The sequence below is a fragment of the Panicum virgatum genome, chromosome 9K (genome assembly GCF_016808335.1).
Source record: "Panicum virgatum strain AP13 chromosome 9K, P.virgatum_v5, whole genome shotgun sequence".
NCBI lineage: Eukaryota > Viridiplantae > Streptophyta > Magnoliopsida > Poales > Poaceae > Panicum > Panicum virgatum.
The window spans coordinates 16,050,191-16,067,981 of NC_053144.1; the positions used below are offsets into that span (position 1 = coordinate 16,050,191).

At 50.5% G+C, this 17,791-nt stretch overlaps 3 protein-coding genes across 3 annotated transcripts; 2 read left to right on the forward strand and 1 right to left on the reverse strand.

Annotated features, from left to right (window-relative positions):
* The first annotated feature begins 2,045 nt into the window (after window positions 1-2,045).
* Window positions 2,046-9,434, forward strand: LOC120650380. The gene is made up of 3 exons (XM_039927498.1): window positions 2,046-2,349; window positions 2,443-2,527; window positions 9,128-9,434. The coding sequence occupies exons 1-3, from the start codon at window positions 2,082-2,084 to the stop codon at window positions 9,165-9,167; spliced, it is 393 nt and encodes a 130-aa protein (XP_039783432.1). The 5' UTR covers window positions 2,046-2,081; the 3' UTR covers window positions 9,168-9,434.
* A 528-nt stretch (window positions 9,435-9,962) lies between these two features.
* Window positions 9,963-11,445, forward strand: LOC120650379 (zinc finger protein 7-like). The gene has a single exon (XM_039927497.1). The coding sequence runs from the start codon at window positions 10,482-10,484 to the stop codon at window positions 11,235-11,237; it is 756 nt and encodes a 251-aa protein (XP_039783431.1). The 5' UTR covers window positions 9,963-10,481; the 3' UTR covers window positions 11,238-11,445.
* Window positions 11,446-13,891: 2,446 nt separating this feature from the next.
* LOC120650378 (cyclin-A3-1-like) lies at window positions 13,892-16,395 on the reverse strand. Its single transcript, XM_039927496.1, has 7 exons — window positions 15,611-16,395; window positions 15,422-15,497; window positions 15,230-15,306; window positions 15,083-15,119; window positions 14,811-14,960; window positions 14,590-14,724; window positions 13,892-14,495 (listed from the first exon to the last, which is right to left on the reverse strand). Exons 1-7 carry the CDS (start codon window positions 16,228-16,230, stop codon window positions 14,424-14,426), a joined length of 1,167 nt encoding a protein of 388 aa, XP_039783430.1. The 5' UTR covers window positions 16,231-16,395; the 3' UTR covers window positions 13,892-14,423.
* Between the last annotated feature and the right edge of the window lie 1,396 nt (window positions 16,396-17,791).

Below are 17,791 nucleotides of genomic sequence, written 5' to 3' on the forward strand. Positions count from 1 at the left end.
CATTGCTCTGGTACTAGAAGCATGCAGAGTGGCGGACAAGGGTCGCCATCACCAGGAACTCATCACACAATCCAAAAGTATGGTTGCCTTTTGGACAAGTTGAACTAATCTCACTCACTTGTGGTGAGAATTAGGAAGAGTAGCCCTGTTCATTTATCACATGGCAGACGTCTGGTTCTCAAGTAAAGCAGCAGGTTAGAAAAATCTTGGGGAAGTTGTCGTCGCTCTGATCTGATCAAAGTCTCAAGAAAGGAATTACAGTGCGAATAGGATTTCTTACTGTCGCATTCAGCTTGAAGCGGGAGGGATAAGGTCAAAACAATAACTGTACTTGAGCTCAGGTTGCTGCAAGTACAGGACGGAAGGCAACCTCATCCATAGTGAAGTGACATCAGTTGATGACTTGTTAGTTGCAGCAACAGGCCGGCCAAACTGTGCGTGTTCCTGATTGGCCATTTCTAACATTGTTGCATGGCTCATAGCCGTCTAATCACTTTGAAAATTTGCCGATGTATTGCCGTCTCCATTACGAAAGGAATAGCTGCACAAGCAGGATCTCCCATTATGATCATGTTGAGATTATTGGACCCCAACAAAAAAGAAAGTTTTGAGAGCACAGGTCAAATACAAACAGCTGAGCTGGACCACATATTGAGTAGAGCTCATGATTTGAGAACTACTCCATACCTAAATAACATGATGGCAGGCAGCACTTGCAACAGGCGGCGAAACCGATCTGTGCGTTCCTTCCTATTCAAGCCGAAAAAGAGGTTTCCTTTACCAAATTTTTTTGGAAAAAAAAAAGCATAGAAACATACAAGGGTGATTGTGGAACTGAAGAACTAGATGCCACTCGACTGGGTCCCTTGACCGATTGTTCTCTAGAAATGCATGTAGATCTGCATATCTCGCCGAAATCGACGCATGTTGGAGCTGCCCCCTGCAGATATGGCTAAGTATGTGGAAGGAAGCCAGGTGCCTCTCCTTTTCTATCCTGAAGCCTGCCTGATCAAGTTGACCAAGGATGTCCCCAATGCTAACATCATCACACACTAGCTTTCGCAAGGAGTGGAATGGAAGCTAGGATGCAAGAGCCCAGCTCGGCTCCCATCCCAGCTGCAAACAGAAGAGCACCGGGAAAAGTACAGCTGGTCCTCCTCTGTATACCAGTGCACTTGTGAGTTGTGACAGCAACAGTCTCCCACTACCAAAAGGAAAATCCTGGGGGCATCATTGTACAATCCCATTTGCTGCCACTTGCCACTTGCCACTTGAGGAGGATAAACAAAATACAAAATGCATGCATGAGACAAGGTTCATGAACGAGTCATAGTGATTTAGTCTAAACTCTGAACTGTTTAGTGTTCATATCAGTCAGCTCTAGTGCTGGTACAGAAAACGATTGGACCTGATGCAGGAAATCTTTTCAGCGCGCACTAGTGTGTACTACTACTACCGAACACATATATAAAAAGAAAAGAAAACCATCGGTGCTAATGGAACTTATCAGAGAAAACAGGGCGCAGTCAACGTCACGCGGTGCGTCCCAGTCACCGTGTTCCGGCGTAAATGCTAATCTTCAGACAAAGGTATGCAAGATGTGTAAGCATGTAAGGCCTTGTTTATTCCCACTCCGTAAACGCAAATACGTAAAAATTTTCGAAGAAATCTTACTAATTTGAAGTATTAAATGAAGTCTATTTACAAAACTTTTTACATAGATAGGTTGTAAATCGCGAGACGAATCTAATGAGCCTACTTAATTCATGATTTGCAACATTGATGCTACAGTAACCATCCGCTAATTATTGATTAATCATGGATTAATTCGCATCATTAGATTCGTCTCGCGATTTACAACACATCTGTGCAAAAAAATTTGTAAATAAACTTCATTTAGTACTTCAAACTAGCCAGATTCCGTCGAAAAAATTTTTGCGTTTACACCTGAGGAACTAAACACGGCCTAACTTGAGCAGCAGGGTGGCCATCAATGGCGTGATTGCTGCGCCAGTGTGCAGTACAGGGGTGTAGCACCCCTAACCACTGGGCCCCGTCTGTCATCTCCTCCTTTCCTCTCGATGCTCCCAGACCGCTGCTTGCTCAAGTCGTCCACAGCTCTCGCGCTCTCTCTATCCCTCGCTTCTCTCTCGCGCGCGCCCCGCCATGGCCGCCGCGGCCACGAGCCGAGCTCGCCGCCGACGCCCAGAACCACCTGCGGCCACGAGCAGAGCCACCACCACCGCCGGCCTAATCTCGAGCTGAGCCAGTGCTTAGGCCCTTTCTTCTCTTTTTTGTTCCGTTTCATCTTCTTCCTCACCGTTGGGGGATTTCGATTCACCCTCTCCGGCAAGCCCCGCTTCGATTCCTCATGGCTGCACCTCCCCACCGCCGCCCTCTTCCGATTTGGGTGCTCATCCATCCTTTTCCCCTCTTCTACAGGCTTCCCGGCGAGCACCTCCACCCGTCATTGTCTCTGCTCGCTGTGGCGCCTCCCTGTTGCGCCGCTCCTTCGTCTGAGCTTTGGGTGAGCTCCCCCTCACCCTGGGCCGCGCTCTGCTCGTGCTGTTCCGCCCCTGCTTGACGCTGGCGGGAGTAGTGAGCCTCGCCGCCGTGCTGCGTGTGTGATTAGAAGATGAACAGTAGAAGCTAATAACAATAATTGTTGTACTTGTGTGTGTTTGAGTTTGAAAAATCATAGAAAAATAAATATAGATCCAAAAATAGTGAAACTTGTTTTGTTAGTTTCATCTTGCTTAGATCTACTCATGAAAAATATAGTTTTGCATGTTACTATCCTGTAGATTTAGTTGTGGTTTAATATTGCAAAAGTGAGTTAAATGCTTAGTTATTTGTGTGATGCTCTAAAAATGCCAAATCAAATTTTGTTAGGCTCCTTGTGAAATGTTCTTTCCAGTGGTACAACTTGATTGCATGAATCTCACATGTTGGTTAGAGTTTTGTTTTGATTTTGTGCTTGCTGTCTGAAATGTTGTTTATTGCATAAATATTTTCTGAAAATGATAAAATGTCAAAACCACTTTTGTTAGCCTTGTTTACATGTTTAGTTCCTGTGCAAATTTTATGGAAATTGTTTGAACTCGTTTGCATGTTCTTTTTTATTTATCTTGTTTAGAGTAACTAAAAATTGATATATTTATGATTAATTCTAGGAAAATGTTTTTGATGCAAATCCAAGTTTCATGAGCTCCTTGTAATGTCCTCTGCATGCTCAATTTATTCTATGATTTATGCTTGTTGTGTAAGCCATACTTCTTAATTCTTATCTTGGCTTTGGGATCGTTATGCATTAGTGTTGTTTGTTATAATCGTCTGTGTTACGTTATTGTGCCTTTGCATAGCATTTTGTCCATGTTTCATTCATAGCATGTCTTTTTCATGTCATTGCATCATACTAATGCATTTGTATCATTTCATGCATAGCATTCCTTGCACAATCATGGCATCATGCTAATTCTTGCATCTCATTCATGTATGTCGTGGGATTTTTATGGTACCCACGGCCGGGTGGCGGAGCGCACCCGCCTATTCCCGGTGAGGGAGGACTCGGGGAAGTGCCAGGCGGTTAGGCTAATCTAGGACGGAGGCAAGCACACATGAACTCACGATCTATAGTGGTTCAGGCCGCCGGAGCGTAATATCCTACATCCACTGGGAGAAGTATTGTTCTTGGTTGTGTATCAACATATCCTCTGCCGGGGCTTGGCCTTTTCTCAGCCTGAGCCCCCTTCTAGCGGGCGCCCTCCCTTTTATAGATCAAGGGGTGCGGATACATTGATCGTTGAGGCCCCGACAAGTGGGCCCAACGTGACTATGTAGCATACTGCGCAGAGTACTTAAATGTCTACAGTAGTTGTGAATCTTTTCTCTGATATCCTTCCATGCCCTGCTGGCGCTCTGCCTCAGGGAGGCCTTCTCTTGTCCTGTCAGCTAGGTGCCCGTTGGGGAAACGTAGCTTGCGGCGTGGCCTGTTGAGGCTATTATGTAGGCGTCATAATGGGTGAAGCCGAGCCGTCGTGTCCATCTGTCATGGCAAACAGACAGGCGCGGCGTGGGCGGCGCCAGCGGCTCCACTACACGTCTTGGTAATACGCGATCAATAGTGTCCCCTGGTCAAAGACTCACCTCGGCCTCTGCTATATCAATGCGGACGTTCACCTACCACAATGAATGTAGTGGTAGGTGATCCTTAGTATAGAGACCAAGCGGTCTTACATACGTGTCTGTGCTTGCAGACACGTGGCAGCTCCGGACCCCCCCCCCGGAGGCGAGGTGTCAACCCCTTCCCTTAGTGAGGGGTCCGGTTACTATCCCGGGGGTCCGGGACCCCATGGGGGGTCCGGGACTCCGCGGGGGTCCGTGCCTCCACAAGAGGTCCGGAGCCCCCGGCTGTTCGGGCTGAGCGCATGCTTCTTCCGGAACACGTGGTGCTCCCAGACCTTTCCCAGCCGGGGGACGGGTCCGGGGCCGTTGTCGGGTGAACAGGGCTCCGGACCGCAGGGGTCCGGCTGTTTGGTCGTAGTCAAGGATAATCACAAGGCTCTTGCCTAGACACCGTAAGAGGGGGTACCCCAGTTCTGGGGTACCGACAGTGGCCCCCGGGCCCACCTCGGGAGAGGTACGAACCTGCGGGTGGGGCCTACTATCGTGATGTGTTTTCACACAAACTTGATTGCGTCGGTGTGCTCATGCAGAGAGCGGGCGCTCCGGACCCCTGAGGCCGGTACACCGGTTGCCAGGTTCAGGTACTAGAGTGCTCTCCACAGGGCGACGAAGGTGTAGGCTTAGGGTGCAGAACCAAGCTAAGCAGCTACACAGACTTCGGATCGCTCAGGGAGCAAGCACCACTTCCCGGACCCGGCTCTTGGCGACCGTGGCGAGCGGTCTCCGCCGGAGCGGGCCACCGGAGTGGACTTGAGACGACTGTGGCGAGCGGCCTCCGCCGGAGCGGGCCACCAGAGTGGACTTGAGACGACCGTGGCGAGCGGTCTCCGCCGGAGCGGGCCACCGGAGTGGACTTGAGACGACCGTGGCGAGCGGTCTCCGCCGGAGTGGGCCACCGGAGTGGACTTGAGACGACTGTGGCGAGCGGTCTCCGCCGGAGCGGTCCACCGGAGTGGACTTGAGATGACCGTGGCGAGCGGTCTCCGCCGGAGCGGGCCACCGGAGTGGACTTTGAGACGACCGTGGCGAGCGGTCTCCGCCGGAGCGGGCCACCGGAGTGGACTTGAGACGACCGTGGCGAGCGGTCTCCGCCGGAGCGGGCCACCGAAGTGGACTTGAGACGACCGTGGCGAGCGGTCTCCGCCGGAGCGGGCCACCGGAGTGGACTTGAGATGACCGTGGCGAGCGGTCTCCGCCGGAGCGGGCCACACGGAGTGGACTTTGAGACGACCGTGGCGAGCCCATGAATTACGTCACCGGACCATATAGTAAGGTGCGAGAAGCCAAGCCTTATACTAGAAGAGAGCCCGGGACCTCTAAAGACAGCAGTCTCGGATACTAGAGTACTTGTAGCAGGATAGTGAAGTACGTAAACTTAGGGTACATTACCGGGCTAAGTTACACGGAGCTTCTCTACCCCAGGATACGAGTACTACTTCTCCGAAGCAGGTCCTTAGGGGTCCGAACTGCCTTCCAGCTAGAAGGGGTGTCCCCACCTGACCACAAGCCAGCAACTCAATTTGGATTGTTAGCAGCTAAAAGAGAAAAGCTCCGTGCGGGAGAAGGAATCATGCAGGTTGAACGAACAAGTGCTATTAGGTTTAAAGTAAAGATAGGACTGAAGAAGCAAATCTCCTTTATTGGTTGACTCGTGGTGTACATCAGAGGCCGGGATTACGAGGGCGGACCTCTACCGCTCTGGACCACTTGCTGGTGTCGCCTGTTTGTGCGATGAAGCCAGAGGTCGGGTTTACAAGGACGGACCTTTACCGCTCTGGACCACACGTAGGCACCAAATCATTACAAAGGAGAAACACACTCAATCCGATCTTAGTGATAACCTACAACCGTCGCCCCGTAAGGCGAGCACGTTGCTGGCCGTAGTGGAGCTGCCATCTTGGGGGCTCTCTTGAGTCGTTGGGGCGATGGCACCCTGGGCGTGCTTGTACAGCATCATCCAGCATCACCTCGGGAGCTCGGGGGACCACTCCTTGCCTAAGAGCTGTCATATGCTTAGGTAGCATGAGACAAACTCTTTGGCTTTGAATGGGTGAGGCCCCCTGCCGTCGCCAGCTGCCGACGGAAGCCGGCCTGATGGCCGCTCATAGTGAGCTGAAGCCAGTTCGACGCCCTTGCGCAGCAGAAGGACCGGTACGAAGCGCGGAGAGGTGCGGTCGTTCGCCGGCTTGTCCTTGGTGCTAGCGCCAGGGGCCCCCGCGCCTGGTGGCGGGGCCCTGTCTGCAGCAGCACCAAGCACCTCGGGTGGTGCTAGCGACGACACGGCCAACTTCCTCCGGGATGGTCGTTGGCTCCAGGCTCCATGTTGAGAGAAAGCCTTGAGCCGACGCCATGCCACCGCAGAGGAAGCGTGGCCGTTGCTTGAGAGAAAACCTTGAGTCGATGGAGAGGCGGCAGCGCCCAGCGGTGCCTCCGCTGTGCGCCGCCGCGCCGGCTCTGGGGTGTCGCAGTGGCGACGCACAGCAGGCGCCGCTGCCGTGCACCACCGCACCGAGGGTGCTGGTGCCTCAGCGTAGTGACATGCTGCATAGGTGCCACCATGCCTCTCTTCATCTTCTCGCTGCTGTCGCAGAGGATGAGCTCAGCCTCGAAAGCTTGGAGATCTAGCCAACGCTTGCATCGTCCCCACGGACGGCGCCAAATGTCGTGGGATTTTTAGGGTACCCACGGCCGGGTGGCGGAGCGCACCCGCCTATTCCCGGTGAGGGAGGACTCGGGGAAGTGCCAGGCGGTTAGGCTAATCTAGGACGGAGGCAAGCACACATGAACTCACGATCTAGAGTGGTTCAGGCCGCCGGAGCGTAATACCCTACATCCACTGGGAGAAGTATTGTTCTTGGTTGTGTATCAACCTATCCTCTGCCGAGGCTTGGCCTTTTCTCAGCCTGAGCCCCCTTCTAGCGGGCACCCTCCCTTTTATAGATCAAGGGGTGCGGATACATTGGTCGTTGAGGCTCCGACAAGTGGGCCCAACGTGACTATGTAGCATACTGCGCAGAGTACTTAAATGTCTACAGTAGTTGTGAATCTTTTCTCTGATATCCTTCCATGCCCTGCTGGCGCTCTGCCTCAGGGAGGTCTTCTCTTGTCCTGTCAGCTAGGTGCCCGTTGGGGAAACGTAGCTTGCGACGTGGCCTGTTGAGGCTATTATGTAGGCGTCATAATGGGTGAAGCCGAGCCGTCGTGTCCATCTGTCATGGCAGACTGACAGGCGCGGCGTGGGCGGCGCCAGCGGCTCCACTACACGTCTTGGTAATACGCGATCAATAGTGTCCCCTGGTCAAAGACTCGCCTCGGCCTCTGCTATATCAATGCGGACGTTCACCTACCACAATGAATGTAGTGGTAGGTGATCCTTAGTATGGAGACCAAGCGGTCTTACATACGTGTCTGTGCTTGCAGACACGTGGCAGCTCCGGACCCCCCCCCCCCCCCCGAGGCGTGGTGTCAACCCCTTCCCTTAGTGAGGGGTCCGGTTACTATCCCGAGGGTCCGGGACCCCATGGGGGGTCCGGGACTCCGCGGGGTCCGTGCCTCCACGAGAGGTCCGGAGCCCCCGGCTGTTCGGGCTGAGCGCATGCTTCTTCCGGAATACGTGGTGCTCACAGACCTTTCCCAGCCGGGGGACGGGTCCGGGGCCGTTGTCGGGTGAATAGGGCTCCGGACCGCAGGGGTCCGGCTGTTTGGTCGTAGTCAAGGATAACCACAAGGCTCTTGCCTAGACACCGTAAGAGGGGTACCCCAGTTCTGGGGTACCGACAATGTATTATAGTGACTGAATCGTCGGAGAACGAACCCGTGGAGCCCACCGAGTCCGTTGAGCCTGAAACCGGAGTCCAGTTCGTGGTCGAGTCCGAAGTTAACCAAGTCAAGCAGCTAAGTATAATTTCTTGCACCTATCTAATTTGACTAGCTTAGTTATCTCACTTGGGTAATATTGGGTTATATATATTATGTATGTATTGCATTCTTATACCTACTTTGATGCACTATCCTTCCTTGAATTGTTCAACCATGTCCTTGCCACACATTAGTCAGTTACTCACTTAACTTGACTAGATGCTGAGATATGCTTAGAATAATCTTTTCGCTTACTACAAAGGATAGTTTGGAGTATGACACTTACCGGTTACCCTTGATCGCACTGGTTCGGTTTAGTGGTAAGGGTTTGGTAGTATCGAGATTCGAGCGGAATGGTAGGGCATAGAGAATGAAATCACATGGGTATAGTCCGCTTGGATCGATTAAGGACCGAGTGGATGACGTCAATTTTGAGCACCTTTCCGTGCTACCACATATCCAATATAATGGTACGGATGAGCCAATTACCTTCTTTGACTTAATCATTGGGGCCCGGTCCCAGATACGTGGCCAAGGGCTATGCAGGGAGGCTTAGTGTGTCCCCGGGTGGAACTATGTGTAGGAAAGTTTAGAGATGTCCCCGGTGGAACTAAGTCTCCACGCGCAAACTGGGCGTACCCTCAACGGTCGAGCCTTGTTGGGAACGGTTGACGCGAGTACCCCCTTATCCAACTTTAGCGGGTTGGGTGAGTCGCATGGTCCTTGCGTCGTGTGGGTAAAGTAGTACACCCTTGCAAGGTTATAATCAATTCGAATTGCCGCGCTCTCGGTTATGAGCAAGCTCATTATCCCATGAACTCCTCGTAGAAAGTTCGGTTCGGTTGGAAATTGTTCATGGCACTTCTGTGACTCATTATATTACTCTCTTAATCAACTAAAAGTGTTTGGGGTTGGGCAAGATTAATTAATTCTGATAGGTGATAGTGTAGAGAGCTAATGCTTATGCAATAAATACTTAACCTTAAAGTTTTTACTTGAGCCATTGCATGATCCTTGTTTATTTAATCGCGTAAGTCTTGCGAGTACCTTTTGTACTCAGGTTGCTTTCTAAACCTAGTTGCAGGTGCGCCGGAAGTGGTGTACGGCCACTTCTACCCCGTTGATCCAAGTGCGGGAGAGGAGTAGGTCGTTGTGGCTGTAATGATGTCCTTGAGCAAGGCATCATTATCTTAGTATGTCTTTATCGTAATCAAGTTTCGTGAGAGCATGTAAATTCAATAAACTTTAAATTTCGGTTTAATATGTCTTTCGTGAGCCCAAGACTTATAAAGGAAGTTTGAACCCACCTATATCGAACTTGTGATGTTAAATGTGTAAAACTGCTCTTTATGGATTTTTGGCGATGTATTCGATTGTAAACGGTATGTGTATATGCTGATCCTAGGCGTATGTTAGAGCACATACCAGGACTACCGGATTTAATATTATTTTAGGCGAATGACGTGTCGGTTATTCATGTCTCTAGATGTGGGGTAACACGTGGCACGCTCTCTGGCGAGCACGTGTTAACTCTCATCTGGAAGATAATGACTGACGGTTCGTTTAAAATAGTATTAAATTGGGTGGTTCTCACAAGAGGTTATTAGTTGGTGCATGGCTTCTGACCGTGACATGAACCCAACCATGAGTTTAACTGGAGTTTGGAACAGCAAAATTCCAGAAGAGCCAGTTGTATGTTGTGTTCACGCATGTTTTTGTCAAAGAAGATCACTTTCACCGCAACCTGCGCCACCGGTAAAACGACACGCAATCCACTGCACGGTTGCAACTGGAGAGCAACCATTGACGTTGTCGTGAAAAGTCAATTATTTGTTCTAGCAACTACTATGATCTTTCAGAAAAGAGTAGTTACAGTCACATATATATATATATATATATATGGAGGTAGCTCTGCATGGTTACCTGCTACAGCTGAGGAATGAACCTGGCTACGGAACCGGATGAGGATGGGCATGCACTGGCATAGGATCAGACTATCGGAGACGGTGACGTGAGAAGGCGTAGCTCCAGGGACATGGGCCAGATCCAGATGGGAAAGCAAAGGAGATCGATCGATCGACGGAAGAAGAGATAAGCGGGTAAAGGAAGCCTGACAGAGAAAGAGGGTGTGATTCGGAGAAGATATCCACTAATAAGTGGAGTGCAGAGAGAGAGAGAGAGACAAACCAAAGGTTCTCTTTCTCTCTCTACCTCCTGATTCCTCGCAGAGACCCTCCACAAGCGTCCATTACCCAAAAGAATTATTCTCTCCAATTCCTACGTTAGCGTGTCCCCGGCCCCGGGTCCTCTCGCTCTCTATAAAGCAAACTGCAAACCTGAAACCAGGCGTGGTAGTAGCTGGTAGTTGATCACCTGCAACTGCGAGCACCAGCGATCGAGAGCCAGGAAACACCAGCAGCTAGTTTCAGTTTCCATCTATGCAAGATTGGAGCATGGAGCAAATGGACGAGGCGTCGGTGAACGAGCAGACCGCGGAGCAGCAGCCCATGGCCGGCGGCGAGCAGGCAAAGAGGGGCGACGGCGCCGCCACCATGGCGTGGCTGGACCTCACGCTGGCCGTGAAAGCCTCGCCTGCTGATGAGTTATTTGCGGCTCCGGCGGCAGCGACGGACGGGTACTCCTCGTCCTCGGACGGCGAGCCGGCCAAGCCTGCTTCTTCACCTTCTCCGTCTGCCGCTGCCGCCGCCGCCGCCGCGCCACACAAGGTGTTCTCGTGCAACTTCTGCATGCGCAAGTTCTTCAGCTCGCAGGCGCTGGGCGGGCACCAGAACGCGCACAAGCGGGAGCGCAGCGCCGCCAAGCGCTCCACGTCGTCGGCGTCGGCCTACCACCACCTCCACGCGCAGAGGATGATCATGGCCGGCCTGCCGCTCGAGGCGCACGCCGCGTTCGTGCACGCCGCCCTGCGCGTCAGCCCGTCGAGCTCGGCCATCCACAAGGCCAGCCAGGAGCTCGCCGCGGCGCGGGCCGCCGCCGCCGCCGCCGGGGGCACGGCGCCCAGGTTCCACGACGGCGACAGCGCCGCCACTCCGTGGGCGCAGCTCCTGTACGAGGAGCCGGTCAGCTCGACGTGGCCGGGGAGCTTCCGGATGAGAGCGCAGCCTGAGCCGCCGAGCTCGGAGCAGCAGCCACCGGAGCAGAGTAAGAAGATAGACTTGGACCTCAGGCTGTGAAAGATCCTAGTGGATGCATGTAGAAGAGCTAGCAACCTGTACTTTGATTTTTAATTAATTTGACCAGTATATAATTAATTACGAAGTGTTTAATTCCTCAAGATGTTCTAGTTTCTGAATAACGAATCGTTCAAGAATTGATCTGTTCAGTCTGCATCTTCAGATATCAAATATCATCGATGAGGCATGCAGGCAGTAATTTTCCGAAGATTTGGCTGTTCATTTTATCAGATGCAAAATCCATTCTCAGCGCATGCTGATTGTCTTATGAGTTAAAATCTAGGACGGGCACGACTCATGAGCAAGACTGTCACAAGATAGGATCACAGGATGAAGAGTGCATTTCGAACTGCCTAATGGTGTGTATATGCATCATCATGCTCTTTTGCAATACAAGACAAAGAGCTTTCGGCAAAAAGGCACAAGAGCAAAATATTAGTGTATTACTAGGAAGAAAACAAATTTGGAGGATTCTTATTTTATTTTTCGAGTCTAACAGTTTAGTGCGAATGAGTACTTCCCACAGGACCAAAACCCACAATGTTCAGTGAAAGAAAAAACAAGATATGAAAAGGGGGGACCAACAAAGAAAACCCAACTTGCAAGTCGATCGGTATCAATAACTGTTGGCAGGAATAAAGTTTGCTTAAAAAACATTGCCTTTGAGATCTGAATTTGTCCAGCAAAGTCTGACATGGAAAATATAATGCGTTAGTCAGATGTTTCCCTCCTATTCAGCAAGTTGTGGTTGCAGATGCCAATGTGACATTCTACTCAGCACAAAGATAAGATACAGAAAGATCAGCAGAAAAGCAACCTAGTTCACCTTTATTAGCTAATACTATACCAAAAGAATTTAGCACATCTGAACATTGCACAAGACATGCAATGTTCAGAATTCTCTTTATTAATGAAGAAGAACCCGATGTGCCATTTTCAGCATGAGAGAATGTCAATTATCTATTTCAAGAATCTTCCCTTCTGTTTCTGTAGCCGAACAGAATTCTGTTCACATATTATAGATATTTTAATATAACTATGAAGTCAAATCCAAAGCATGATCGAATGTTGGTAGAAGTAACTCATGGTCATGGCTTGGCCTTTGTGGCTAAGGGGAGTTGATAAATTTGGATAACTTTTTAATAGAATTTAAGAGCATATCTGAAATGTCCAGGCCATATTGTACTAGAGAAATGAGAAGTGGAAGCTGAAAACATTATTATGACCTAAAACGTCACTTAGAATTAGAGGGAAGTGAGCTCTGTCATTCACTTTGACAAGATATTACATCACTTCAAAACCAAAGAGTAGCACTTGACGGTAATGAACAAATGCATGAGCTGATCAGTCAAAAAACGGTTTCAGAAGAAAAGAAAAAAAAATAACATCAAGAACAGAGCAACTGAGAAAGTATATACATAACCAACTAGCTTGTTTTCAACATCATCCTTGGCCAGATAGGATATCTTCAAAAGCTGCCTGCTATTTTTTGACTCTGGAAAATCTGTCAGTTTCTTTCCTTCCAAATATCTAGCATATATCATAAAGATAAGAGGCGGCAACCTTCATGTCAGTATTTGCAATGGACACCATTGTCTCCTCCCACCAGGGCACAACACATTGTAGGCTGAGATGAACTGACCTTTGTGCTTGTCACACAGGGATGTACTGTCCGACGTTCACCTCCATGAGATGATGTCCAGGTTCTCAGGCTGTAACCCAATCCCTTGGATTTTTTGTCCAAAGATGAACAACTTCAAGCCGCTGGATGAAAGTTGTAATATTTTTTGCAGAGTAAATCCAGTTTTTTTCCTTACTGTAACTTTGTAGCCTTTTAGGTCAAGCAGTAAGTTGTAGTGCCAGTTGGCACGAAAAAACTGCCATGGTATAAACTTTCACAATATAAGGAATATCAACCAACATGAAGAATTTCAACACTGCTCCAAAGTGAAATCATTAACATTTAGAAAGAATTGACACTTCGTGTTTTTGAAGGAACAATATTTACACCAGCTGCCCTTGTTTAGAGTATAGAATTCAGAGATGAGTATACAATCAGGGGAAAACTATACAGTTCACTAAACTATAAATTGCACTGTTCAGTTTATTGGATTTGCTGTGTTGTTATTTGACATAGTGCCAATACAGAAAAAAGTGGAATTAAATGACATGAAACCATTGGAATACACCATATGTCAATCATGTCAAATAATTTCATTACTCACTTCTAACCTTGCAATTTGTTTCAACCAAGGCCAATAATATGTTTGTATCCACTTGGAAGCAACAAGGTGAAGGCTGCCACAAACAATCAGGCCAAAGAGAATGCATGTACAGTGCACTAGTATAGCTAATCGGCTCATCTGCTTTCCCCAGGAGGCCAGGACCATGCGCAATTCAAGAATTTTCAGATTCAGTGCTTTGCCGAGTACTCTACTCCATTCATCAGTTTAGCAAAGTATACTAGTAAGTACTAACATATTGAAGAAACTGCAAATGGTGTCATGAATGACTGCATTTCTAGACAACAAGAATTCAGATATTAAGAATTTCCAGTTTTCCAAGAAAGAACAGTAAAGGCATCCATTGTGCTAGAAGTAATGATCATTCACATGTGGCCAATTTTCCAATCAACAGCAAAGGTGCACATTGTGTTAGTAATTGTCATTCACAATTCCAGTTCAAAAAAATGATCATTCACAACTGTTCCAACTTTTAAATCTACCAAGACTCGAGTATCACTTTCTGCATCTTGTGTTACCAACTTCTAGAATTCTTAATACATTCATAAGCTACCCTCAATCCCCTGGTGTAAAGCTGCACACTAGATACTTCTGTGTTCTGGACTAGTAGAACTGTATGAGGAAAAATGATCAAGGATAAAATGGCGCAAGGACCAATAATGAAAATTTTGGAATTGTGCCCCCCCCCCCCAACAAATGAAAGCATCTGATTGTAATGTATAATTATGATACACAGGTACGAGATTTGGCATGCCTAGCCTACAACAGAGCTTGAACTTCAAATAAATTAACTCCAAATGCTCCTACTCGAGCCTAGACGCAGCATCAAGAACCTCTCAGTACCCCAACTGGACTGACAGGTCACTTCTCGACCTCATCATTGCACGTCTTCCTTGAGGAACACTCAAAATGTGCCTGACATTGCTAGATTATGAAAGAACACCTATTCCTTCAGTTTCCTGAAGTATGGTGCAGGGATCTCAACAGGAGCTAGCAATGCTGATACACCCTTGAACTGTTCAAAAGATTTATTGCACAGTTAGGACACTAAAATTGTGCAAATGATCTTATAGGAAAACCGTGTGTGGCTGACAAAGGCTCATGCTTACCCTGGGCTGCCTGTATTTGTCCCGGATCGCCATCATAGATGAACATTTCCGGTTGAGCTGCAACTCATGTATGGCAGTAACGCAGTCCTTCAACTCAGATGGCTTGTAGCCTGTCAGTGTTTGCATCTTCTTGCTCTGCATCCGTACACAACAAATTGAGTTGGCATCTCATAGCAGATGAACCAGAGGAACACTTGGAATCGAGCAGATCTACATCATACCCAGGGATTGGTGTGTGGATCAAGGGTCAGCCTGGCAACAAACACCACCGAGGCCGCAACAAGTGATGGCAAGAAGCGAAGCAAGCGATAGTCCAACAAGCTCAGCTCAGCAAGGTAGTTTCCCAGGAACTCCAGCGAGAGGCTATGATGCTGCAATACGCATCAATACATAGTGGATCAGTCAATGTTGAACACAGGTAGCAGGCATTTTAAATGGAAGCATAATTCAAGGTTCCAACGTAACAGATCTGAGGGTGTTACTGTGGTATTACCTTCTTATTGTCTTCCTGGGCAGATCTGATGAACATCCTGTCAAAAAAACAAGGAAACAGAGAGGACAAGATATTTAGAAACAGATCAATGCTGAAAAACAAGGATGCGGATAACATTTCTTCAGATTGATCTGGTTTGTGATGTACCTCAGGAACGTCTTGGTGGTAGGATTGCCCATCTCAAACTTGAGGACATTCAGTATATCACTCTCCATCTTAACAACCTACAGATCCCCAAGCACCAAGAAGTAGCGCAGGTCAATTACCAATCCAGAATCAACTGCTGCAAGATCCAGACACAAAGTCCCATTCAAAGCATTCAAGGATGTAAACACACACCTCCTGCTTGGTGTAGGTGTTATCGGTGATGTAGCAGAAGTCCTCCACATTCGGCGGGCTGATCTCCTCGTACTTTCTGCAATCGATCCGACCCAGCGCATCAGAACCGAAGCTTCGGTCCCAGAACTAGTCGCAGAACGCAGATGGACGCAGAAATATGGGGAAGAAATGGATGGAGTGGGAGCTTACGAGGCGACGAGCATGGCGGAGACGCCGAGGAGCTGGAGCCTCTGCCTGTTGAGCGCCTTGACGGAGAGGAAGCGGTCGACGTAGGAGACGGTGAGGTAGAGCGTGTCGGAGACGAGCTTGTACTCCTCGGCGACCTCGACGAGCCAGTCGACGAGGATGGAGCGCATGTTGGGCGTGACGTCGGTCTGCACGGCGGCGATGTAGTCGGTCCTGGGGCGGCGCTTCGCCTGCGCCTCCATGGAGCGGAGGTAGGAGTAGATGTCGGAGGCGTAGGGCGCGCAGAGCTGCGGGTCCCCCTCCTCGCCGTCGGCGGCGGGAGGAAGCGCCGCCTTGGGCGTGGGCGCGGGCGCGGGCGCGGGCGCGGCCCTGGGCTTGGGCTTGGGCTTGGTCTTGGGCTCGGGCTCGGGCTCGAGGAGGCGCTGCTTCCTGGCGGGCTTGGCGCGGTAGTCGTCGTCGCTGTCGTCGTGCGCGGCGTTGGGGAGCGCGGGCAGCTCGGTGAGCGCGACGCGCTTGCGCTTGGCGGCGACGGCGACGGCGACGGCCGAGACGGCGGCGGCGCGCTTGGCCTGGGCGCGGGTGAGGCGCGGCGGGGCGGCGGCGGAGTTCTCCTTGTCGGCCATGGGAACCGCCGGCGGCGGGTGCTCCTCCGTCTCCGAGCGCGGCGGCGGCGGTAGGAGCGGTAGCTAGGCGCCGGAGCGGAGGAGGCAGAGGCGGAGGAGGGGTTGGGCGAGCATGGGAGCAGGCGGTTAAGTAGCTGGGCGGGGCGCGGCGAATGGGAATTCTGGGAGGGAGGCGAGGACGCCATTATTTTGGATTCGAAGGATTCGCGAGCGCTCCGGTTGGAGGGAAGCCCACCTCCCTCTCCGCGCAGCCTTTCAGGTTTGGAAATTCGTTCGAGTTTCGAGCGGAGGGAGGGAAGATTTGATTTCGGAATTATTTTTAAAAAAAATTGGGACGAGGCCCTCCGCGGGCGCCGCGGCGCGCGGGACGCGGCTAGGGGCCGAGAGCGCGGGAGTTTTGGTGGGCCCGTCAGGGGGGTGACGCGGGGGCGGGAGGAGCTCTCTCGGTTTGATTTGGTTGCTGCGTGGCAAAGCCGCGCAGGCGCTAGGCTCCGTTTCAGTTTTGGGATTCGCGGCCGGCGTGGCTGACCTGGCACTGGCACCCGGGTGGTTTTTGTTCTTTTCTTTTTTTTTTACTAGTGCCTGATGAATGAGACCCTGTTTGCCAGGCTCCAAAAGAGGCTCCGACTCCTCCACACGGAGCCCTGCCAAACAGGATGCAGGAAGGCGGCTCCGTCGGAGGAGCCTCTAGAAACCCGCTCTCTGGAGCCCAAAACAGAGGAGGAGCCACGGTTCCGTAGCTCCGTCTGGCTCCTCTGCAGGTCTACCATCTTTGCCCCCGCGTTCGTCTCCTGCGCGCCCCCCTCGTTGCGTGCTCCGCTCGCGAGCACGAGCAACAGTGGGTGGCGATCGGCGGCCGACTGCTGGAGATCGAGGTCGTGCGGCGGCGGGAGATCGAGGCGCGGCGGGCGGCGGCGGGAGGCCAGTCGGCGGGCGGGAGGCCGAGGCGCGGTGGGCGGCTGCAGGAGGTTGAGGCGTTGCTCCTAGCACTCCTGCTCCAAGCGGCAAGAGCTGGAGGCATGACAGGCTGCTGCTGGGGTCGGGCGGTGGGAAGCTGCGAGAACAGCAGCATCGGGAGCCTAGGGATGTATTGGACCGATGGATAGTGGAACGGATAAGGAGGAAAGAAAAATAAGAAAAGAAAATAGGATGGAAAATAGAAAGTATAAAAATACGGTCATGGGTATTTATTTATTTTCATATGATTTAGAATTGTAAACTTAGTGTAAACATAGATGCACAAACACGTCAAATAGCTAAGCTAAGGGTATATTGGTCACTTGACCTCTTCAATCCATTCAAAAAAGTAAAATGGAGCTGTTTTGCCAAATGTTTTACAAAACGGCTCCAGCTCCAACAGAGAAGCCGCTCCACTAAAGGAGCCGGAGCCGTTTTTGAAGGAGCTGGAGCCCTGCCAAATAGGCCCTGAGTTGTAGGATGATTTGGAAATCGGAGCGGCTGTTTGAATTCTGTTTCTCAAATTGAGCAAACGAAAGCCGAGCTAATGTTTAGAGCTAATGCTCAGGATTTAGGGGGTTCCTTGGTGTGTACACGCGGCTTG